Source organism: Lithobates pipiens, unplaced genomic scaffold (assembly GCF_037356315.1).
Source record: "Lithobates pipiens isolate NorthernLeopardFrog02 unplaced genomic scaffold, aLitPip1_a1.2 Scaffold_19, whole genome shotgun sequence".
Taxonomy (NCBI): Eukaryota; Metazoa; Chordata; class Amphibia; order Anura; family Ranidae; genus Lithobates; species Lithobates pipiens.
Window position 1 is genome coordinate 4793045 of NW_027507764.1, and position 13892 is coordinate 4806936.

The 13892-nt window shown below is 48.5% G+C and overlaps 1 protein-coding gene, 1 long non-coding RNA gene and 1 pseudogene across 2 annotated transcripts; 1 reads left to right on the plus strand and 2 right to left on the minus strand.

Annotated features, from left to right (window-relative positions):
• Positions 1-547: 547 nt before the first annotated feature.
• On the minus strand, positions 548-2177 carry LOC143997895 (uncharacterized). The gene is made up of 2 exons (XM_077493719.1): positions 1838-2177; positions 548-1455 (listed from the first exon to the last, which is right to left on the minus strand). The coding sequence occupies exons 1-2, from the start codon at positions 2151-2153 to the stop codon at positions 548-550; spliced, it is 1224 nt and encodes a 407-aa protein (XP_077349845.1). The 5' UTR covers positions 2154-2177.
• Positions 2178-2340: 163 nt separating this feature from the next.
• LOC143997896 (uncharacterized) lies at positions 2341-3320 on the minus strand (annotated as a pseudogene).
• A 2780-nt stretch (positions 3321-6100) lies between these two features.
• Positions 6101-13403, plus strand: LOC143995772 (uncharacterized). Its single transcript, XR_013277475.1, has 2 exons — positions 6101-7197; positions 13118-13403. It is a non-coding gene; the product is annotated as an uncharacterized LOC143995772 (long non-coding RNA).
• Positions 13404-13892: the final 489 nt, after the last annotated feature.

A 13892-nucleotide genomic window follows, 5' to 3' on the forward strand; every position in this document is an offset into this window, starting at 1 on the left:
ATACAGAGTATGTAGGGAGTCCCATATTTCCAGGCTTGATTTGATCAGGGGAGATATTGTGGCCACCGGCCTCCCCTCAAAGGTCGTGGTATCCATGGCACTACTGATAAGTCAGTATCCGCTAGTGCCACTTCAAGTTCTACCCAGAGTCTAGTCTTTTTAGCATGTTTCCAGTCTGCCATACGGGCTAGTGCAATTTCTTGATAGTATAATTTTTAAATTTGGTAAAGCCAGCCCCCCCCCCCCAGCTCTTAAGAATGGTATAAGATGTTTCAAGATATTCTAATACCCTGTCCCTTCCAAATATAATGTGCTATAGATGACTGTAGCCTCAAAAAAATTCCTATAGGGACACTAAAGGGTATCATTTGGAATACATATAGGACTCGGGGGAAAGAACATTCATTTTAACAACATTGATCTTACTCAGCCAAGAATGGCAAAGGGAAGTCTATTTCTGTAAATCTAGTTTTTTTTTTTTTTAAAGTAGATCAAGATAATTGTATTGAAATAAATTGGTAAGGCTAGGTATAAGATGGATAACTATTTACTTTAAGGTGTCTGGTTGCCAAGTAAAAGGGAATGAGGTTTTTAGAATTTCAGCTTCGTGCGTAGGTACTGATATATTTAGTATTTCAGATTTAGAGAACATGGTGGATGGAGGACATAAAGGAGAACATGGTGGATGGAAGATATAAAGGATAACATGGTGGATGGAGGACATAAAGGAGAACATGGTGGATGGAAGATATAAAGGAGAACATGGTGGATGGAGGATATAAAGGATAACATGGTGGATGGAAGATATAAAGGAGAACATGGTGGATGGAGGACATAAAGGAGAACATGGTGGATGGAGGATATAAAGGATAACATGGTGGATGGAAGATATAAAGGAGAACATGGTGGATGGAGGACATAAAGGAGAACATGGTGGATGGAAGATATAAAGGAGAACATGGTGGATGGAGGGCATAAAGGAGAACATGGTGGATGGAGGACATAAAGGAGAACATGGTGGATGGAGGACATAAAGGAGAACATGGTGGATGGAAGATATAAAGGAGAACATGGTGGATGGAGGGCATAAAGGAGAACATGGTGGATGGAAGATATAAAGGAGAACATGGTGGATGGAAGATATAAAGGAGAACATGGTGGATGGAGGACATAAAGGAGAACATGGTGGATGGAGGGCATAAAGGAGAACATGGTGGATGGAGGACATAAAGGAGAACATGGTGGATGGAGGGCATAAAGGAGAACATGGTGGATGGAGGACATAAAGGAGAACATGGTGGATGGAGTACATAAGAAGAACATGGTGGATGGATGACATAAAGGAGAATATGGTGGATGGATGACATAAAGGAGAACATGGTGGATGGAAGACATAAAGGAGAACATGGTGGATGGAGGACATAAAGGAGAATATGGTGGATGGATGACATAAAGAAAAACAAGGTGGATGGAGGACATAAAGGAAAAGACGGTAGATAGATGACATAATAGAGAACATGGTTGACATACAGGGATATAAGGTGGATGGAAGACATAAAGAAGAACATGGTAGATGAATGAAATAAATGAGAACATGGTGGATGGAGCACATAATGGAGAACATGGTGGATGGATGGATGACATAAAAGAGAACATGGTGGATGGAGGACATAAAGGAGAACATGGTGGATGGATGGATGACATAAAAGAGAACATGGTTGACACACAGGGATAAAAGGTGGATGGAAAACATAAAGAAGAACATGGCAGATGGATGACATAAAGGAGAACATGATGGATGACAGAAAGGAGAACATGCTAGATTGAGAACATAAATGAGAACATGGTGGATGGAAGACATAAAGGAGAACATGGTGGATGGAAGACATAAAGGAGAACATGGTGGATGGATTACAGAAAGGACAACAGGGTGAATGGAGGGCATAAAGGAGAACATGGTGGATGGATGACATAAAGGAGAACATGGTGGATGGAGGGCATAAAGGAGAACATGGTGGATGGAAGACATAAAGGAGAACATGGTGGATGGAGGACATAAAGGAGAACATGGTGGATGGAGGACATAAAGGAGAACATGGTGGATGGAAGACATAAAGGAGAACATGGTGGATGGAAGACATAAAGGAGAACATGGTGGATGGAGGACATAAAGGAGAATATGGTGGATGGATGACATAAAGAAAAAGACGGTAGATAGATGACATAATAGAGAACATGGTTGACATACAGGGATATAAGGTGGATGGAAGACATAAAGAAGAACATGGCAGATGGATGACATAAAGGAGAACATGATGGATGACAGAAAGGAGAACATGCTAGATTGAGAACATAAATGAGAACATGGTGGATGGATGACAGAAAGGACAACAGGGTGGATGAATGACAGAAAGCAGAACATGGTGGATGGATGAAAGAAAGGAGAACATGGTGGATGGAGGACATAAAGGAGAACATGGTGGATGGATGAAAGAAAGGAGAACATGGTGGATGGAAGACATAAAGGAGAACATGGTGGATGGATGAAAGAAAGGAGAACATGGTGGATGGATGACATAAAGGAGAACATGGTGGATGGAGGGCATAAAGGAGAACATGGTGGATGGATGAAAGAAAGGAGAACATGGTGGATGGAGGACATAAAGGAGAACATGGTGGATGGATGAAAGAAAGGAGAACATGGTGGATGGAAGACATAAAGGAGAACATGGTGGATGGATGAAAGAAAGGAGAACATGGTGGATGGATGACATAAAGGAGAACATGGTGGATGGAGGGCATAAAGGAGAACATGGTGGATGGATGAAAGAAAGGAGAACATGGTGGATGGAGGACATAAAGGAGAACATGGTGGATGGATGATATAAAGGAGAACATGGTGGATGGATGATATAAAGGAGAACATGGTGGATGGAGGACATAAAGGAGAACATGGTGGATGGATGATATAAAGGAGAACATGGTGGACGGATGACATAAAGGAGAACATGGTGGATGGATGACATAAAGGAGAACATGATGGATGGCAGAAAGGAGAACATGGTGAATGGATTACAGAAAGGACAACAGGGTGGATGGAGGACATAAAAGAGAACATTGTAGATGGATGATATAAAGAAAAACATGGCGGATGGAGGACATAATGGAGAACATGGCGGATGGAGGACATAATGGAGAACATGGCGGATGTATGATTTAAAGGAGAACATGGTGGATGGATGACAATAAAATGGTATTGAACTCAAAAGCAAACATTCATTATATTGAAGCTTATCACTTCCTAAATTGAATGTCTGCATTAGTTTTCTTTTCTGGTGATCTGACCAGTAAGTCTGTTGCTCTCTTGCAGATTGTGTCAGTTACAGAGATGAGACAAACCATTTACTACTGACAGACTCGATGGACCTCTCTGTGTGTTTTTTCTGCCATCACTTTTCTGTGTTGCCATGTTTCTATGACCGGGGTGCTTACAATAATCAGCTTTTATTTATTCATGTAAAATCTTTATCACAAAAGAAAAAAAAAAAAAACATTTTGCTGTAACTGCTTATCAAGTGTGATCTGGAGTTTGGCTGTTAGTGTATCTAAATCTGCAAGTCCACCTCATACATCCCCCTCCCCCCAGACTGACAAGGCTGCTGCTCAAAGGTGCCCCTTGTGCTCCTTCATCCAGAGTGGGGGCGCTCTAATGCAGGAGGTGTATTACTGGCCAGACCACCAGGTGAAATCAGAGGGAAACAAGCCCCCTTGAGATACATTTTTGGCAGTGGCAGATCCTCTTTATGGAGACATCGGGTGTCTATTATACCCCTGATGTCTCCTCTGCCCTCCCAAGCAGCTAACCAAGCGTAGATCATGTTTGATCAGCTGCTTTCTTGGCTGTAACTGTCATGGAAATGACGGCTCTGAAACCAGAAGTGACTAAATCCTTGTCACTTTCAGGTTCATTGGTCATAGAGGAGATCATGGAACGGATTTTCCTCCATCTCCTCTATGGGAAGCCATCACAACCGTTTAGCATGGTCCTGGGCTCCCTGGAGGAACCGAAGAGCCCAAGAACCACGACGAGCGGCGGGGGGGGGGGGGGGTCTTCCAAACGCTGTCAAAGCAATTGGGCTGTAAAGCCGCCCAAATCACTTTTACCCGATTATCAGATTAAAAAAAAAAACAATATCAGGATCATGGCCGCAACTGCAACCAGCATCCTGGCATAGCCACTCACTGTCCAGGACATTTATATTCACTATATTACCAAAAGTATTGGGACACCTCCTTTTACACGCACATGAACTTTAATGGCATCCCGGTCTTAGTCCGGAGGGATCAATATTGAGTTGGCTCCGCCCTTTACAGCTATAACAGCTTCACCTCTTCTGGGAAGGCCGTCCACAAGGTTTAGGAGATGTGTCTATGGGAATGTTTGACCATTCTTCCAGAAGAGCATTTGTGAGTTCAGTCACTGATGGACTAGACGGCCTGGCTCACAGTCTCCGCTCTAATTCATCACAAAGGTCTTCTATTGGGTTGAGGTCGGGACTCTGTGCAGGCCAGTCAAGTTCCTCCACCCCAAACTTGTTCATCCATGTCTTTATGGACCTTGCTTTGTGCACTGGTGCAAATAATTTGGTGTCGGGGGAGGGATTATGGTGTGGGGGAAGGGGGATTATGGTGTGGAGGGAGGGGAGATTATGGTGGGGGGGTTGTTTTTCAGGGGTTGAGCTTGGCCCCTTAGTTCCGGTGAAGGGAACTCTTAAGGCGTCAGTATACCAAGACATTTGGACATTTTCATACTCCCAACTTTGTGGGAACAGTGTGGGGACGGCCCCTTCCTGTTCCAACATGACCGCCTCACCAGTGCACAAAGCAAGGTCCATAAAGACATGGATGAGCGAGTTTGGGGGGGAGGAACTTGACTGGTCTGCACAGAGTCCCGACCTCAACCCCAATAGAACGACTTTGGGGTGAATTGGGGTGTACAGGCCACTTAAGTTTCTCCACCCCCAAACTCGCTCATCCATGTCTTTATGGACTTTGCTTTGTCCACTGGTGGGCAGTCATGTTGGAACAGGAAGGGGCCGTCCCCAAACTCTTCCCACAGAGTTGGGAGCATCAGGTTGTCCAAAATGTCTTGGTATGTTGATGCCTTAAGAGTTCCCTTCACTGGCAGTAAGGGGCCAAACGCAACCTCTGAAAAACAACCCCCCACCATAATCCCCCCCTCCACCCCCACACCATAATCCCCCCTCCACCAAATGATTTGGACCAGTGCACAAAGCAAGGTCCATAAAGACATGGATGAGTGAGTTTGTGGTGGAGGAAATTGACTGGCCTGCACAGAGTCCTGACCTCAACCCCAATAGAACACCTTTGGGGTGAACTGGGGTGTGCAGGCCAGTCAAGTTCCTCCACCCCAAACTCGCTCATCCATGTCTTTATGGACCTTGCTTTGTGCACTGGTGGGCAGTCATGTTGGAACAGGAAGGGGCCGTCCCCCAAACTGTTCCCACAAAGTTGGGAGAATGAAATTGTCCAAAATATTTTGGTATGCTGACGCCTTAAGAGTTCCCTTCACTGGAACTAAGGGGTCAAACCCAACCCCTGAAAAACAACCCCACACCATAATCCCCCCTCCCCCCACACCATAATCCCCCCTCCACCCCCACACCATAATCCCCCCTCCCCCCACACCATAATCCCCCCTCCACCAAATGATTTAGACCACAAAGCAAGGTCCATAAAGACATGGATGAGTGAGTTTGGGGTGGAGGAACTTCACTGGCCTACACAGAGTCCTGACCTCACCCGGATAGAACACCTTTGGGATTAACTAGAGCGGAGACTGCGAGGGGGGTCTTCTTGTCCAACATCAGTGCCTGACCTCACAAATGCTCTTCTGGAAGAATGGTCAAACATTCCCATAGACACGTCTCCTAAACCTTGTGGACGGCCTTCCCAGAAGAGTTGAAGCTGTTATAGCTGCAAAGGGCGGAGCCAATGCAATATTGATCCCTCCGGACTAAGACTGGGATGCCATTGAAGTTCATGCGCGTGTAAAGGCAGGTGTCCCAATACTTTTGGCAATATGGTGTATTTATGTTGGACGTCAGGTGGCTAAAATCAATACTCACCATATGTGGATGCATTATCTTATTTCGGGCACATGTCTGCTGGCGGCATTGTGTGACACGCACAGCGTCTAGAGGGTGACTCTGCAAATCTTCACATCTAAGCATAGGAGAGGAATGTGCAGAAACAGGGAAGAAATACAGAAATAACGAGTCCCGGGGCCGGCGGTGATATAAAAGGGGCGCTCAGACGGTTGGGACCCATTGATGACCCTCCGCCCCCCGTTCTGCAAGGAGGAACGTCGCCAGGCCCGGCTCTGAACTGGCACATTGGAACGCGCGGCTCTCCGCCGGGATGTGCGCGGCCAACAAAGCCTCTTGTGGAGGCGGCGTGCATGCCCAGAATGCAAATTCCCCCCCCCCCCGCCGAGGATTTGTCTGCTTAATTAGAGCACATTTCTCTGTCCGGGAGAAGAGCAGGGCGATTGGAGAGAGGAAAACGTCTTTCTTCACAGAAGAGCACCGCCGCTCCCGGGCTCATTATACAGCGTGCGGGCACAAGAGGAGGGCGGGGTGAGGGGCCCGGCCACCGACGCCCCCCCCCCCGGGTACCTTGTGTTCCTGCTTGTGTGATTACAACAACTTCCCCAGCTGTTCCACCTGACCTTCGCCCCCTCCCCCCCCCTCCTTCTGTCTTGTTGGTGTAGCGGCTCATCTCCTGGACTGAAACGGCTTCCTCTGATTTCACCGCACACTGCGAGCTTCTCACCATGTACATCAGAGCCTGCAGCAAGTCGGATAGAGCCCCGCCCCATTTCCTGTCTGTCCTGGCCCCGCCCCTCTCATTTTATTTTTATTCTTTCAATCATGGAGGCTCAGTCAGAATCACCTGGGCATTGCACATGCAAATGAAGGCAGGGCCCGGTGCTACCACTAGGCACACTAGGCAGTCGCCTAGGGCGCACTGCTGTCTAGGGGTGCCCAGCCACTGGTGTTTCTACTCTCTTGTCTCTGCAGCAAGAAACCAAGTCTCAGCGTCAGCAGGCGGCGGATGACTGTGTCCCAACTCCCAAATGAATGGAAGCAAGCAAACATTCATTGATGGGCACTGGTGAGGCCGCATTGAGGGGTGTTGGTGAGGCTGCATTTGATGAGCACTGGTGAGGCTGAATTTGATGGGTGCTGGTGAGGCTGCATTGATGGGCGCTGGTGAAGTTTCATTTAATCGGCGCTGGTGAGGCTGCATCATGGAGGCTTAGAATCACCTGGGCATTGCACATGCAAATGAAGGCAGGGCCGGTGCTGACAAGGCTGCATTTGTTGGGCACTGGTGAGGCTGCATTTGATGGGCGCTGGTGAGGCTGCATTTGATGGGCACTGTGAGGCTGCATTGATGGGCGCTGGTGAGGCTGCATTTGATGGGCGCCGGTGAGGCTGTTTTGATGGGTGCTGGTGAGGCTGCATTTGATGGGCGCTGGCGAGGCTGCATTTGATGGGCACTGGTGAGGCTGCATTTGATGGGCACTGGTGAGGCTGCATTGATGGGCGCTGGTGAAGCTTCATTTGATGGGCGCTGGTGAGGCTGAATTTGATGGGCGCTGGCGAGGCTGCATTTGATGGGCACTGGTGAGGCTGCATTTGATGGGCACTGGTGAGGCTGCATTGATGGGCGCTGGTGAAGCTTCATTTGATGGGCGCTGGTGAGGCTGCATTTGATGGGCGCTGGTGAGGCTGTTTTGATGGGTGCTGGTGAGTCTGCATTTGATAGATGCTGGCGAGGCTGCATTTGATGGGCACTGCTGAGGCTGCATTGACGGGTGCTGGTGAGGCTGCATTTGATGGGTGCTGGTGAGGCTGCATTTGATGGGCGCTGGTGAGGCTGCATTGATGGGCGCTGGTGAGGCTGAGTTTGATGGGCACTGGTAAAGCTGAATTGATGGGTGCTGGTGAGGCTGTATTTGATGGGCGCTGGTGAGGCTGCATTTGGTGGGTGCTGGTGAGGCTGCATTGAGGGGCGCTGGCGAGGCTGCATTTGATGGGCACTGGTGAGGCTGCATTTGATGGGTGCTGGTGAGGCTGCATTTGATGGGCGCTGGTGAGGCTGCATTGATGGGCGCTGGTGAGGTTGCATTTGATGGGTGCTGGTGAGGTTGCATTTGATGGGTGCTGGTGAGGCTGCATTTGATGGGTGCTGGTGAGGCTGCATTTGATGGGTGCTGGTGAGGCTGCATTTGATGGGCGCTGGTGAGGCTGCATTGATGGGCGCTGGTGAGGTTGCATTTGATGGGTGCTGGTGAGGTTGCATTTGATGGGTGCTGGTGAGGCTGCATTTGATGGGTGCTGGTGAGGCTGCATTTGATGGGCGCTGGTGAGGCTGCATTTGATGGGTGCTGGTGAGGCTGCATTTGATGGGTGCTGGTGAGGCTGCATTTGATGGGCGCTGGTGAGGTTGAATTTGATGGGTGCTGGTAAGGCTGCATTTGATGGGTGCTGGTGAGGCTGCATTTGATGGGCGCTGGTGAGGCTGCATTTGATGGGCGCTGGTGAGGCTGCATTTGATGGGCGCTGGTGAGGTTGCATTTGATGGGTGCTGGTGAGGCTGCATTTGATGGGTGCTGGTGAGGCTTCATTGATGGGCGCTGGTGAGGCTGCATTGATGGGTGCTGGTGAGGCTGCATTTGATGGGCGCTGGTGAGGCTGTTTTGATGGGCGCTGGTGATGCTGCATCTATGGGCGCTGGTGAGGCTGGTAAGGCTGCATTTGAATTTTCATTAAAAAGTTGGGATATACATGGGCAGGGCGGCAAAGGGGTGGAGTTAGGGGTGGAACCAAGGGGGGGGGGTGGCAAAATGAAGTTTTGCCTAGGGTGTCAAAAATCCTTGCACCTGCCCTGAATGAAGGCAAAATATAAGCAGATTAAACTTCAGCTTTAAAGGTTAACTCCGGCCAAAGCAACATTTCAGTGCTGAGGGGGGCCGAGAAAAGTCATTATGATGTATTTGGTTTTGCTGCAAAATTACTGATTTTATTTTCTGCAACAAAAAAAAAAAAAAAACTGACAATTTTGCTTACTAAGCTGCTTAAAGGAAATTTGCTTAAAATGTTCTTTGGAGAATTTTTTAAAAACTGTCATAAAAATACATAGTAACATAGTAGGTGTCGCACCCTGATAGTAGGCAGGGTTGCTGACAAATTTATCTTACTAGGTGGTAACTAGCCTGGCTGATTGATAGGGGGATTCACTGGCTTTCTCCCTAACTCTGGATCTGATGCACCGCTCTCTTCTGTCACTAGGTGGCATTGTAGAATGATAAGGGATTCCGGAAGCCAGACTAGGAGTGAATAGGTTGACTTGGGTTCCTTGGCCTGCTGGGGGCGCCTATTTATTCGGGAGGGGTCTGGTGATCGGGGTTCTGTGCCAGCTGGAAGGCTGTCTTGGTGGACGTGGGTTGCTAGGCCAGAAGCCTAATGCCGTGTACACACACGGCCGGACTTTTTCGACAGCAAAGGTCCGACGGAACGAATCCCTCGGTCAATTCGACCGTGTGTGGTGGGGCTTCATCAGACCTTGGCTGTGGAAAAATCAGACGGGGCTTTAGATTTAGAACATGTTTCAAATCTTTCCGAAGGACTCGAGTTCCGGGGCGAAAAATCAGTCCGTCTGTATGCTGGTCCGACGGATGAAAACCAATGCTAGGGCAGCTATTGGCTACTGGCTGTGAACTTCCTTATTCTAGTCCGGCCGTACGTCATCACGGTTGAATCCGTTGGACTTTGGTGTGATTGTGTGTAGACAAGTCCGATTCAATGGAAGTCCGTCAAAAAGTCAGATGGAATTCAGTCCCTCGAAAAAGTCTGGCCGTGTGTACATGGCATTAGGCCTATCCTGGGAGCACCTGGCTGCTAGGCTGTCTGAAGCCTATTGAGGTTTGAGAGAAGGGCAGGGGCGTAACTATAGGGGGTGCAGCAGTCGCGACCGCAACTGGGCCCTGTGCTGCAGGGGGCCCATGCAGCCCCCTCTACATATGGCCGGCAGCAGCATAGGCAGCTAGGGGTACCAGTGCACCATGCACACGGGTGGCTGGAGGTGGAGGGTGACTAGCAGAGCTCCATGCTCGACTATCGCACTGGCTGCTCTTTAGTTGTGCATTCCCCGCATGACCTGTGTCCTCGGCCGGCTCCTCAGAATACCCCTCTCCTACTCCATGCATTGCCGCTCAGTCCGATGTCTGTTCTCCCCAGCCAGAGTTGAGAGCTGCCCTGGAGAAAAGGACCTCATCTCTTCTGGGGACGGGGACTCTATCCTGCCTAGGGACAGTCAATGGGGCACCTAAAAAAAAAAAAAAAAATTAATACAAAAAAAAAAAAACTACTGATGCCAGTGGTGGAACTACAGGGCTCACAATGGTCATCACTGTTACCACACCCTGGAGTTCCACCACCGGAGTCGGAGGGAAGGGCCCTGGCTGGGGTTCAGGGGGGCCCTTCATGGTTTCTTGCATCGGGGGGCCCTGAAGGTTCTAGTTACGCCACTGGAGAAGGGGGTTGGGGCTTTCGGCCGGAAGCCAAACCAAGTTGCAGAGGTTCCACCGGACGGGGAACCGCATGGTTGCCAGCGGTGAGGGGGAAGCAGTTGACCACTCCTGTTACCAGAGGCAAGTGAGGATCAAGGTCAGAGATAAAAGGAGACACAGACGCCATTAAGGGACAACCACTCCGGTCATCAGTGGCCAGTTATGGAAGTCTGAAGAAGTGCCAGAGCAGCCTTATTCACTAGCCGGGGATGGTGAACAAGTGGGAAAGCTTCAGCAGAGTGCCAAGCCAGGGACCCAGCGGGTTACCGGGGGGGTGAAGCCTGAGGACTATACAGCGGGATAGCTGTGGAGGAGCTCAGGGGATCCGGTGACGACTGGGATCTGGAAGTCTAGTGAGAGACTCGGGAGCTCAGTGAGTGAAGATCTACAGTAGGATATTGTGAGATGTGAGAAAAGATCTATACTGGGTTACTGTGAGTTACGTGTATAGATCTCTATTGACTCTTCAAAGTTCAGTTGCCATAGGAGACAGCAGCCCTACCAAATACAGTTACTGCATCCAGCTTAAAGGCCCTCTACCTGTATAGATATCTGCCAATTGCTATTGCATCTGCCTAAGGGTGTCCTGGCCCTAAACCCTCTCTCCCTCAGTTCTTGTTAAGAGACAATTAATCTCTTTTGTTCGCATTCAAAAAGTGACTGGCGCCCAGGGGCGGACTGACAACTCACGGGGCCCCCGGGCAATAGGAGATTACGGAGCCCCCAGGCAATCAGAAATTATGGGGCCACACAGTATACACATACATGTACACACAGTATACACACACAGTATACACATACATGTACACACAGTATACACAGACATGTTTCTATTGGCTGAGAAGGCACTGGAGAGGCGGAGCAGCTATAATCTCAGGAGTTTTAGACCAAAAGGATGTCAGTAAGGGACATTTCAGAGACAGATGTCAAAAAAAAAGAAAAGATTTTTACATACTGTCCCTGGTTTTACTGAGGCTGGCAACCCTGATGGGGCCCCCTAGTGGCCCGGGGGCCCTCGGGCAGTGCCCGAGGGGCCTAACGGTCAGTCCGCCCTTGCTGGCGCCCATGTTTTCAGCTTGCATTACACCCACCATGCCTAGTAACCCACACTGTGAAGAAATATCTCAGCTCTCCCTAACTCTGGAGGTCACCATTAGGCCTTTGGAGGTCGGGGAATGCCGCTACATAGGTAAGGTTGAATAACAACAGTCAATCCAGTTCAACCTGTGTGTGTGTGTGTGTATATGTGTGTAGGAAAATCATTTCCCATATCCCTGCATATTGTTTTTGCTAAGATGCCCCGTCCAAGAGTCTTTTAAAACTATCCATACTTCCTGCCAACACCACTGATTGTGGAAGAGAGTTCCACATCCTTATCGCCCTGACAGTGAACAAAAAAAAAAACCCTACACAGCTTAAGGTTAAACCGCTTCTCCTCCAGTCTCATCGTGTGGCCCCCGTGCCCTCCTACACCCCCCCCCTGAGACTGAAGAGTTTACTCCCTACTCCGGGATCACCATTGAGATATTTGTATATCACTATCATATCTCCTCTCAAGTGTCTCTTCTCCAGGGAGAATAAATCTAGCGCTTGTAGTCCTCCAGCCCCCTTTTTAATTTAGTTGCTCTTCTCTGGACTCCCTCCAGCTCCAGCACCTCCTTTCGGAGGATTGGTGACCAGAGCTGGATGGAAAACTCCAGGTGAGGCCGGACCAGAGTTCTATATGGTGGCAGAATAATCCTCTTATCTCTGGAGTAATTCCCTTTTTAATGCATGCCAATATTCTGCTGGCTTTGGTAGTGGCAGCTTGACAATGCATGCTATTGTTCAGTCTATCTTCTACTAGGACCCCCAGATCCTTCTCCATCCTGGAAGCCTCTAGGGGGTTCTCTTCTATTGAGTAACTTGCGTTTATATTTTTACCCCCACCCAAGTGCATTACCTTACACTTATCAGTATTAAACTTCATTTGCCATGTAGTAGCCCACATTTATTCAGGTCCTCTTGTAAAGTTTCTATATCCTGCTGTGTTGTTATTGCCCTGCATATTTTTGTGTCGTCAGCAAACACTGAGATCGAGCGATTTATCCCATCCTCTATATCATCTATAAATAAACAGAATTGTTCACAGGACAGAGCCTTGGGGTACCCCACTAACCACTCTAGACCAATCTGATTACATGTTATTTATCACAACCCTTCGGACCCCCCCGTAGCCATTTTTCTATCCCGGTACATACCCTATGGTCCATGCCTACAGACCTCAGCTTGTAGAATAAGCGTTTGTGGGGAACTGTATCAAAATCCAGATACACCACATCCACCAGCCTACATTTGTTCAGGTGGCAGCTCACTAACTCGTAGAATGTTAATAGTGTCAGGGCTGGCTTAGCCCTTCCTTCTCTCGGCTGGCTGCTCAGCTATCGGCTAATTGCCTGCTCTCATCTCTCTCCACAGTTACCAGCTGTTCCTGATCATGCTCGTCGGACCTGCCTACTTAAAGCTGTCCAGCTCACTTCACCTCTGCCTTCGCCTTGGTCACATCACAAGAAACCATCTCCTGCGGTTCTGTTTAAAGACTGGATTGCTGACATCCCTCCTGGCTCCTTATCCTGCTTGCTGTTGCTGACTTCTGGCTTGGCTGACTACTCGATCCGGTTACTGGACTCTGGCTATGCTTTGACTATGCTTTTTCTATTTACCTTTTTATGTTTATTTAATAAACAAGTGTGATTTAATTGTACTTCTGTCTCGGTCTGATTCATGGTTTCTGACAAATAGGTTGGGTTGGCAAGAGTGACCTTTCGTAAACCTGTGCTTATGATAATATTTTCATCAGAAAAGTCTTGGGTATGGTCCCTTATCATCCCCTCAAATAGTTTACATACTATCGATGTTAGACTGACAAGCCTATAGTTCCCAGAAATAGATCTCTGCCCTTTTTTGAATATTGGTACCACGTTGTCTTTTTGCCAATCAGCTGGTACCAATCCTGTCAGTATGCTGTCCATGAAGATTAGGAATAGTGGTCTGGCTATAACCTGACTCAGTTCTTTAAGGACTCTCGGGTGTAAGCCATCTGTTCCTGGTGATTTATGTTAAGCTTCTCTAATCCTTCTCGGATTCTGGCCTCTGTTAGCCACAAGGGTGGATCCTATTGCTAACAATACAGTCGTGGTCGGTATACCCCTCTTTTTCCTGTGTGAAGACTGAGGAGAAGAAAGCATTTAGT

Coding starts and splice junctions, on each gene's coding strand:
- LOC143997895 (XM_077493719.1), bottom strand. CDS start 2,153: ATGTTCTCCTTTATGTCTTCCATCCACCATGTTCTCCTTTATGTCTTC. Junction 1,456..1,837: donor CTTCCATCCACCATGTTCTC/ATTTATGTTCTC, acceptor CACCTTGTTTTT/CTTTATGTCATCCATCCACC.